This window comes from Brassica napus, chromosome C1 (assembly GCF_020379485.1).
Source record: "Brassica napus cultivar Da-Ae chromosome C1, Da-Ae, whole genome shotgun sequence".
In the NCBI taxonomy this organism is placed as follows: domain Eukaryota; kingdom Viridiplantae; phylum Streptophyta; class Magnoliopsida; order Brassicales; family Brassicaceae; genus Brassica; species Brassica napus.
This window is the reverse complement of record NC_063444.1, coordinates 24,563,566-24,573,722: the sequence shown is the minus strand read 5'-3', so window position 1 is coordinate 24,573,722 and position 10,157 is coordinate 24,563,566. Positions and strand designations below refer to the sequence as shown.

The following is a 10,157-nucleotide window of genomic DNA, read 5'->3' as shown; positions in this document are numbered from 1 at the left end:
AAAAAAATATGAAAAATGACATTGTTCATACAGTGGAGGAAGTACCATTTATTGGACTATTTCGTCGCAAGAATTAAGAAATTGTATTATTACACGCTAATAAGAGATATTCAGTTAACCATAATTTAATTCACAGCTCCGATTGGTGAAACGTCAATCAAAATATTTTTGTCAACTATAATAGAAGAAGTAATCTTCATATTTGACCAAATAAGAAAGAGAAATAATCTTATCGCTACCCCACCAACTATATATATAAAAATTAAAAATGTAATCACAATTTAATTAATTTAAATAAATACATTTTCTCACCTAATCAAATAAAATCAAATCTCTCTCTCTAGTCTCAGGAAAATATGGAGAAAAATTCTTGGGCAGATCAATGGGACAACAGCAATCAAGCTTCTGGAAAAACGACAGATGACGGTGAAAGCAGCGGTGGCGCGTCGGGAAAATACAAAGAGAAGGTGGAGGCTGGATTGGGGAAGACGAAAGCGGTGGCGAGTTCCGGGTTGAAGAAAGTCAAGATAGGAACCTCGTTGGGTCTCAATTGGGTCAAAGACAAGTATAACAAAACCACCACCAAGAAGAACTGATATTCATCTCCTTTTGTTACATTATTATTACTTTGGATTCGTGTGATCTTTTTATGATTAATGGTGTGAATTGTTTGATTTTGTGAAGATTGAAGTATATTTGAAAACCTTATTTATTTACACAAAATCATATACTCCATTGGTCTAGTTAGGGGTGTTCAATCCGGATATCGGTTCGGTTTCGGTTCGGTTTTTTCGGTTTTTCGGTATTTTGGTTAGTAAAATATAAGTACCATTCTAAATCCATATTTACTTCGGTTCGGTTTATATACCGTCGGTTTTCGGTTTATTCGGTTTTATACCAAAAAACATAATTCTTTATTTTGAGATCATATTATATGAATTTTAGAGTCTTGTTGTCAACACATTCATTTATTAAAAAATATTATAAGTTTAAATAAAAGAACAAAAATAAAAAATGTTTCTATCATCTAATAAAATAATCAAATCTATAATTAAAATCAAAGCTCAAAATTTTGATAATAAAAATAAAAAACAAAAAACAAAACAAAAGCACGAAGCACAAAAATAAGTTATTATATTCTTTCATATTTAGCGTTCATCAAAGTCATGTTTCTTCTATTAAACACGAAACTCTATTCGTTTATAGATAAAAAAAAATTGTGAAGAATTTCCACTAATTGTTATCATACAATTTATAATCTTTATTTCAATTTAGTCAATGCTAAATTAAAGCAAAAAGATCAAAAGAAGACTAAGAAAATAAGAAGCATGTTTGCGATGAATTGTTATTTAATTATAGTTCAAATGTTTTACAAATCAGGACTATTTTATTAGTGTAAAAAATATGGTAATAGTTATTAGCAAAAAAATTAACTTATGATTTTCATACGTTGTTATAAAATATATACATATTTACATGTTTCTATTTTTTGATCGGTTTTATTCGATTTATTCGGTTATATACCGAACCATATCCAAATCCTACGGTTTTTTAAAAATCATATCCATTCGGTTTGTATGGTATATACCAAATCCAAACCATATTATCTATTTCGGTTTGGTTCGGTTCGGTACGGTTCGGTTTTGCCATATTGAATAGCCCTAGGTGTAGTAGTTCGGCTGATTATGAATTATTAATCTCCACTACCTCAGTTTCCTCTTGCATTTCACAATTACCTTAACCAATTTAGATTATAATATGTGGGAACTAATCCAGTGGTTTGACTAAGAGTTCATTAATGCTTTTACACTAGGAGGTCTGGGTTTCGAATCCCATCAAAAGCGAATTATGTAGATTTATAGAGAAAAAATATATAGGAGATCTTCGGCATGGCGCAAGAAATACCGTTAGACATGTATCTCATAGGACAGCTGAGGATGATACAGTCAGACGTGAGGCGGATAGAATTATCGACTATAAAATCATCTTGTAATATTTCTCATATTATAAATAATTAACCATCTGACAAAAAAAAAATTACGTGGGGATCTTAATACAAACTTTTGCAATCATATAGCGGCAACAAAATCAACAACAAAAAAAAGAGAAAAACAAAAGAGAGTTTCAGGACCATTTGAGTTCATCAGTCCAGAGGGTGATACGGTCAAGGATAAGATTCATGATCAATGCAGTTTCCTCGTATGATTCCTCTCTCACTCCGTGCATTTCAGTTATGGCCGCTTCGAAAGCCTACCATCATCATCATATCTAAAAAAAAAAAAAATCAAAACACGATGAACATCATCTATATATATTAGTGTAAGGGAACAACTGTAGGCTCTACTTTCCAAATTATGCACATCATCATCACAATCAACTACAATATCTATCTTCCAAACACGATGATAAGCAATCTATAAACCATTACTAGATCATATGAATATTGCACACGCACAGGAAAGTGTAGCAAGTTAGCCACATAAACACATTTATGCCATAATATGAATACAATTGCACAGTAACGATTGTCAGAACAAAAAAGAAAAAGAAGCTCTAAGTTTTATCAAACAGGACAGTTGGGAGAACCTTATATGAGAGTCTCATAAGAAGTTAGCCACATAAACATACCGCCTTTGCAGTCTTAAGCGCAGCCTTGGTTGATATGAGAGTCTCATAGTAAAAAAGAGAGAAGTTAAGAGCAAGCCCCAGTCTCGGTACGTTAGTGGAAGGCAGATCATTAAGAGCAATAGCCTACATAAGAAAAGAAGCATTAGTCAGACAAGACGTTCTCTTATCATTCTACAAGCTAAAGAGCAAGAAAGATAACCTGGGCTGACTTGTACACCTCAAGAGTGCGCTTAACAGCTTTTATCTTTTCAGCTCCAGTCTTGGAATCAGAGAGGTAACGGTGATAGCCTCCCTTCATTTTGAGGTAGAATACTTTGGAGTCAGCCGTGGATGCACTAGGAAGGAGGTGAGAGTCGATAAGGTTGAAAATCCGATCACAAATCTCGGTGATCTCACTCTCAATCTTGACTCTGTGGTCCTTGATAAGGGAGACGTTGTTAGTGTTTCCCTTTTTTGTTTCCTTCTTCTCAATAGAGCGGGTGCGCTTCAACGAAGACCCTCCTACCAGCAATCAAATTCTTGTAGGCAATAGACAAAAGGTTCCTCTCTTCTGGAGTAAGCTCGGCAGTGTCAACGGTCTTTGCAACTTTGTCCAAGAATTCAACCATGTCATCATAATTCTCAGCCTCGTCGGCTAACTTGGCCATGTAGATATTCTCTTCCCGGGACGACATCTTTGTACATGTAACCAACTAAAATCATCAAAGACCAACACCGTTGCATAGCAATCCTAAAACACACCAGCCACCTCATAGAGTAAACAGCAAGCAAAGAAAGATGAGATCTCGTACCTTGGAACCTTTGGATTTAGGGTTTTTGAATTCGAAGCGGAGTATAAAGGATGTAAGCACTTATATTGGAATTGAAAGAGAAAATAACAAGTGTCCCAATGAAAATGGGACACGTAATTTCTTCTAAATTAAATTAAAATAGGGGAATTTTGTAGACAAACATTTAAGTTATAGACCAAAATAAAATGGTTCACAGGTAAAAGAAGATGAAGAAGAGTAGCTCTAAATCTAATGGTGTTGTGATGGATTCTTCTGGGTGACTTCGCTGTACCATGACTTCCACGCGTCCATGTAATGTCCAAAGAGGTCTTTCAAAACTGAAATTTTGTTCATCAAAAAAGTTAATTTCATATGTTTTAATATTTTTTCAAAATATCAAATTGATGCGAGTAATAATAATAATATGCTACCTTGGTTTTGGTACGAGGGACGGTAATCGGAAACCAGATTCTCCACATCAAAAGCTCTCTTTGAGCTGTCCTCCAGAGGAGCAGTTGGATATGTACCAGTGGCTGGTGCAAAAGGACCAAACTCATAACCTCTTGATCCATGTCTTGATTCGTGAGCGTCAAAGATTCTGTTATAAGAACTCTCCGCTATAGCATGGTGTTTCATCTTCAGACTCCTCTCTGTAGCACTCTCATGGGTTTTGCTTCTCTTGACGCTGACGTTTGAAAGATCAGTTCCGAAAACTCGTTTCTTTGATTCGGCTTGCATCATCAAATCGCTGCTCAGAGTGAAAGTAGGCTCACCATTGTATCCTAACCATTTGAAAGCTGGTTTTCTAGAATCTAAGGTGTGAGTCTGTCACCAAGAGAAACATAAAGTAAGGGTAATTTACATCTACAGAGCATTGATATGGTTCATGAAACACTGCAGCATTTAGTTTACCTTCTCAATGAGATTCATTGATGACAAGACATTTGCAATGTCATAAAGTCGCCTCACTTTGGCTACAGAAAGAGTAATCAATTATCTCAAGTGAGTATGCAAACATAAACAAAAAGAGTTTAAAAGCCACAAAAAAAAAAGAGAACTAAGATAATTACTTCTCATTATAGATGTATTGTGGGCATCTCCAAGCAGTAACTTTGCAGCCTCGTCGAGGGAGATGATTGTAGCCTATACATTCAGAAGAATATAAATAAAGTAACTCAATGGAAACTCTTAGTAGGTAAAAACAAATCTCTAGCTTTCTCACTTACTTGAGAGCAAATAAAGAGCTTGATGAAATTCTGAGTAAGAAGTCCTAAAGATTTCTCTCGACGATTATCTGTCATACATGCATATAACCACCAAAGGAAAAATGTCAGCAAATCAACATTATATCTCATGAATACTATCTCTGTTATTTGGCATAAAGGTCGGTCCAAGTGCTACAAGATGGCTCTTATTCTAACTTGGAACATGGTAGGTACATCACTGAATCTACAACACTCCAAACAAAAAGTACCTATTTTGGAGGAATCGGGAAGAGATGGCTTTGAGGTGTCAGTCTGACTACTAGAAAGAGGCTGAGAAGACGACTCTTCCTCATCATCCTCATCATCAGATCCCTGAAATTCAGCAGACCATCATTAAGCATTAAACTCATGAAGAGAACAACTTACAGAGATGCAAATCCAAATTCACATACTTTGACATTCTCGTTGATATAAAACCGGTGAAAAGTGTCTTTAGCACCTTCTTCCTGCATCATCAGGAACACTCTTACCCTATGAGAATCCGCAAAATCAAATCAATTTAAGAAGAAGAAAAACAAAACTGACTTGGAGCTCCTTTAACGCCGCTGGAATTGCGGCAAATCCTTTCCATGTATACTGATTCTTAGCTCTTCTTGTTAAAACCTAAAGTTCATAAGAGATGAGAATAAAAGAAAATGAAATCAGTGAAGAAAGGAAGGAACAAAACTCACGCCAACACTCTCGAGAACATTAACGATATCATAGATTCTCCGTCTCTCAACTCCTGCAACCAAATTCCAAAATCAAAATTCGGATCCTAATCTCACATAGAATGGAGAAAAAAAAAACTGGGTAAGGGGGAAAAACCTAATTTTGAGGAGGCGTCATCAAGCCCAATCGTTTCAATTCCATGTCGATTGTAAAGAGCTAAGAAACTGTAGAGGAAGAAGATTAGTAATTAAAGAAGCCAAAACTATAGAGAAATGTGATTATAAAGGGAACTGACTTGGTACAAAGAAGGCCCAGAGATTTCTGTTTCCGACTGTAGGAATGGTGTAGAGAGGAAGAAGGCCCCGGCATGGAAGACGATGATGATAGCTCCATGTTCGTTTTTTCCGGCGGCAGATCTGACATTTTTTTTTCACTTGAGTCGATGGGTTGATTGATTGATTGATCTGGGAGGGATTTAAGAAAATTGGATTCCAAAAATTTGGGGGGGAACATACGTTAAAACTTTTAAATCTTGAGCGCCAATTTGAATTCTCTCCTCTCTCGTTTTTTTTAGGCTCCTCCTTCCCACGGTTCTGTCCTCGGTTTTTATTGGTTTCTCGGTTTGGAAATATTTTTTAACCAATATTTTCGGTTGAGCTTAACGTAAATTTAAGATCCCAAAATATACATTTGAAGTTAATATCATACACATGATATGGTTTGAAGGGATCCAGTCGATTTAAATGCACATTTTTCTAACATTTAAGGTTTTCACTACTTGCAGCCTGGGTATAGAAACCTTTAAACCTTAACCATTAGACTACGGTTCTTCCACATCACGGTATTAGGTTAATCATAGTATTATGATTACTCTAAAATGTCGAAAGTAAAGACAAAAAAATAGTTGATGTATGTGTTGTTCATTAGCTAAGTTAAGCTTTTCATGTTTAATATTTGTACATTTGTTTTTAATACTTTTGTAATAATGCAATATTGACAAAACTTTGGATATCAATTAATTAAATACTAGATTTTGACTGCGCTTAAAAAGCGCAGATTTGTTTTTGATTTATTCATAATTGATTTAAATATGCCTTTATTTTTTTCTTTCATATTTTAAATATTGATTTTTGGAAAATTTACCAAAACGGAACAAAAAAATAGCATAATTGTCTCTTTGGTATAAAATATTTTTTGTCCATTTTACCCTTTTCATTTCTAAAACTTAATGAAATAAATAATTTTATGAATAAAAAACATAAAAATAGAAACAATTGATAAAACACTCATTTACACAAAATGATATTTTTTGGTTAAAAAAATATAAATTAAAATTTTAAATTACGTTCTACAAAAAGTAGATTTCGTCTTCTACGAATAATGGGTTAGTAGAAATTGAGTTCCAGATTAAACAAGTTCATCTATTTTTTTTTAAACGAACAATCTACTTTTAATTACTTCTAAATATGAGAAATGTGAATTCTACTAATTATAAAGTTAGCTACTTTTTATATGAATGCAGTTTCTATTTTTATGAGGTATTCTAAAATTCTAAGAATGCGAAATCTAGACAATATTCAAACGGCTACATGAGGTAGAATATGCTTATGAAATTTTTGTCTTGGTTCTACGCAGCGTAGAAAATGCCTTCTATAGATAAGAAAATCTGATTTTGGCGAAAATTATGGAAGTTTCAGTTAAAAAAATATTTTAAAAATATTTGTAATATTCTAGCTTCTGTAAAACGTGTATATGTCGATTTACCTTATCAAAAATATCAAAAAAATATTATTCTAAAAATATTTGTAATATTCTACCTTCTGTAAAACGTGTATAGATCGATTTACCTTATCAAAAATATCAAAAAATATTTGTAATATTCTAACTTCCCTAAAACGTGTATGCACTTTTCCTTTTTATTAAACTTTCTATTAAACTTTTTTTTTAATTTTTTTTCCTTTTTATTGCATTTTTAATAAAAAATTAAAAAAATTTAATTTTAACGTTTTTAAAACATTTGTGAAAAAAATAAAAAATTTTGTAAAACGTTTTTAATAAAAATAAAACTTTGTAAAACATTTTTAATAAAACTTTAATAAAAATAAACTTTGCAAACTTTATAAAAATAAAATTTGTAAACTTTATAAAATAAAAACTTATAAAAAAAATTTTAAATAAAAATGTTAAATAAACTTTATAAGAAAAGTTTTACAAAGTTTTATTTTATAAAAAGTTTAAAACATTTGTAAACTTTTTAGTTTTATTAAACTTTTAATAAAAAATTAAACTTTTAAATTTTAACGTTTTTAAAACATTTTTTCCTTTATATTAAACTTTTACATTATTTTTAATGTGTTTAATTTTATTAATCAATGGTTAGTTTTGGGATTATGAAAAAGATATACTAAAGGAACAACTTAAGGATGGTATTATAACAAATGGTCAACCATGCTATTTTTTTGTTCCATTTTGGCAAATTTCCCTTGATTTTTTATGTTTTATCATTTGTTATTCTTATTTTCAATGTATGGGATTTAAAATTTAAGTATGAATATCTATTTATAATAGTTGGGTGAGGTGCTATACTTATCAAAAATTAGGATACAGATTTTAAAAATATCGGCTGTTATTCATCTATTGCATTTGTTGGATTATTAGTTAACAAATTTAAATATTTTTAAAGGGATATTCATTTTATTGGAGTGTTAATCAAAAAAATCAAATATGATAGTATAAAAATAAACATAAAATCTTAACTTAATTCAGTTATAAATCCGTTTAAAATCAATATAGATAAGTGATAAATATTATAGTATCAATAATAGTATATTCGTTTTATAAAAGTGAATTTAGTGAAAATTATATAAGTTAGCATAATATATCATGTTGCCAAAAACACAATATTAATTCTTATAAATAAGTTTTTAATATTAAATAAATAACATAATGTAGAAGTTAATGTATAATTCTTATTCAAAAAACCTGCATAGATTTTATATAGTCATATAAATAACATTTGAAACATTTGATATGGTTTATTTCAAATGTAGGCATGTGTATTCGGGGTCCCAATCGGGTTTCGGTTTTATCCAATCAGGTCTCGGTTTTTCGGGGTTATCAAAATCAGCCCCATTCGGGTTATATGAAAGTTCGGTTTGGGTTCTATCGGGTTCAGGTTGAGTTAGTAAATCTTCAAAGAACCGGTACAACCCGATGTACTTTCGGGTTTGGGTCCCAATCAGTTCTTCGGTTTAAAAGTACCTGATTTATATCTACTTTGTAACCAAAACATAACTAAAACCGGTTCTTTGGTTTTAAAATACATGATTTATACCTATTTTGTAGCCAAAACATAAGTAAAATCGATTCAAAAATAAGAAAGAAACATCAAATGTGATCATTCAAAATCAAATGAATTGTAAACATAATTATTGATAGATAGTGAAAACCAAATAAATGAAAGCATAAAACGAAAACCAAGTTCTCATGAAATTAGAAACATTATTCTAAGAAAACAAAACCAAAATCTAAAAACTTCAAATGTTACCTCCTACCATCAACCTTCATGTAATAGATAATTATTTTAGATGTTCAATAATATCTGAGTGTATTTTGGATATATATTAGGAATTGAGATCATGTTTCGTACAAGTTTTTTTTTTGAGATTTTGAATGTTTATGGTTCTATCGGGTATCCATTTAACTTCAGGTTCGGTTCATATAATACTCATAACTCAAAATACCATAAAATAAGATCCATTCGGTATTTATGTCGGGTTCGGATCAGTTCAGATTCATTTTTATCGGATCGGTTCAGATTCATTTTTATCGGATCGGTTCAGTTCGGATTATCGGGTTCGGTTTATTTGCCTAGCCCTAGTCAAACGTTTATAAAATCACGATCTTTTGTAAATAAATTTGAGTGAAATAAATGTGAGTTTACTAAAATGTAACAGAATTTAATTGTTGCTATAAATAGGCTAGTTATAATATTTAGTTGTATTTAAAAGGTTGAATATCAAATGAATAGGTCCAAACAACTTTTTTAAGTAGATTTTAGGGAATGGTTTCCTTTTATCTATACTGCTAGATTTTGACCCGCACGCCTGTGTGGATATTATTGTTTTTTTAAACACAAATTTTAATAAGATTTATAATTATACATAATATATAATAATTTATGTTTGGACATTCACAGTTTTATCGGAGAGTATCATTTCTAAGGATTCATCACCAAACTTTGTTTGTTGCCTCCATGAATGAATTGCTTTGGCATGAATTGCCATTCTGTTTTCGAGGGTCTGATATCATTAACTAAGTTTGTACCTTTAGGAGGCATAATATAAACATTGGAGACTAAAGGTTTGAATAATACGATGGTGTTATAACTATTCGTATATATAGTGTGTAGGCTTGAGACGTTTGTGGGTTGTATTTCAAAAGTTTTAGGATATTCCATAATCTTGTTTAAGAAGATGCATCATATTTTGTGTGATTTTGTATCTAACTTAATATTTTATGTATATTATTTTGTTAAGATTTAGAAGATATAGCATAATATTTTTGTTCTTATCTTGATTGATTTAAAATTCGATATTATCTTGCCTTTTTTTTACATCCGATATTATCTTGCTACAATAGAGGAAGTTGGGTTTTATATATTTAAGAGAATATTATTGGAAAATATTGTTCGAAGAGATTTAGAAATCCTGTTTTCCGAGTTTTATTTGTATCTAACCGTGGTTCACTGTTTATTAGGGGAACCGGATTGATCGAGAGTATACCCAATCATGTAACCGATGTTAAAAGACCAAAAGAAACCGTCTCTTTCACCTGGTGAAAA

At 31.4% G+C, this 10,157-nt stretch overlaps 2 protein-coding genes and 1 pseudogene across 2 annotated transcripts; 1 reads left to right on the top strand and 2 right to left on the bottom strand.

Annotated features, from left to right (window-relative positions):
* Positions 1-292: 292 nt before the first annotated feature.
* LOC106374692 lies at positions 293-743 on the top strand. The gene has a single exon (XM_013814663.3). The coding sequence runs from the start codon at positions 357-359 to the stop codon at positions 594-596; it is 240 nt and encodes a 79-aa protein (XP_013670117.1). The 5' UTR covers positions 293-356; the 3' UTR covers positions 597-743.
* Positions 744-1,982: 1,239 nt separating this feature from the next.
* LOC106376571 lies at positions 1,983-3,345 on the bottom strand (annotated as a pseudogene).
* Positions 3,346-3,503: 158 nt separating this feature from the next.
* Positions 3,504-6,039, bottom strand: LOC106376569 (E2F transcription factor-like E2FE). Its single transcript, XM_013816666.3, has 11 exons — positions 5,610-6,039; positions 5,471-5,538; positions 5,335-5,387; positions 5,189-5,266; positions 5,056-5,109; positions 4,873-4,975; positions 4,625-4,692; positions 4,469-4,541; positions 4,311-4,372; positions 3,830-4,223; positions 3,504-3,736 (listed from the first exon to the last, which is right to left on the bottom strand). The coding sequence occupies exons 1-11, from the start codon at positions 5,825-5,827 to the stop codon at positions 3,648-3,650; spliced, it is 1,260 nt and encodes a 419-aa protein (XP_013672120.3). The 5' UTR covers positions 5,828-6,039; the 3' UTR covers positions 3,504-3,647.
* Between the last annotated feature and the right edge of the window lie 4,118 nt (positions 6,040-10,157).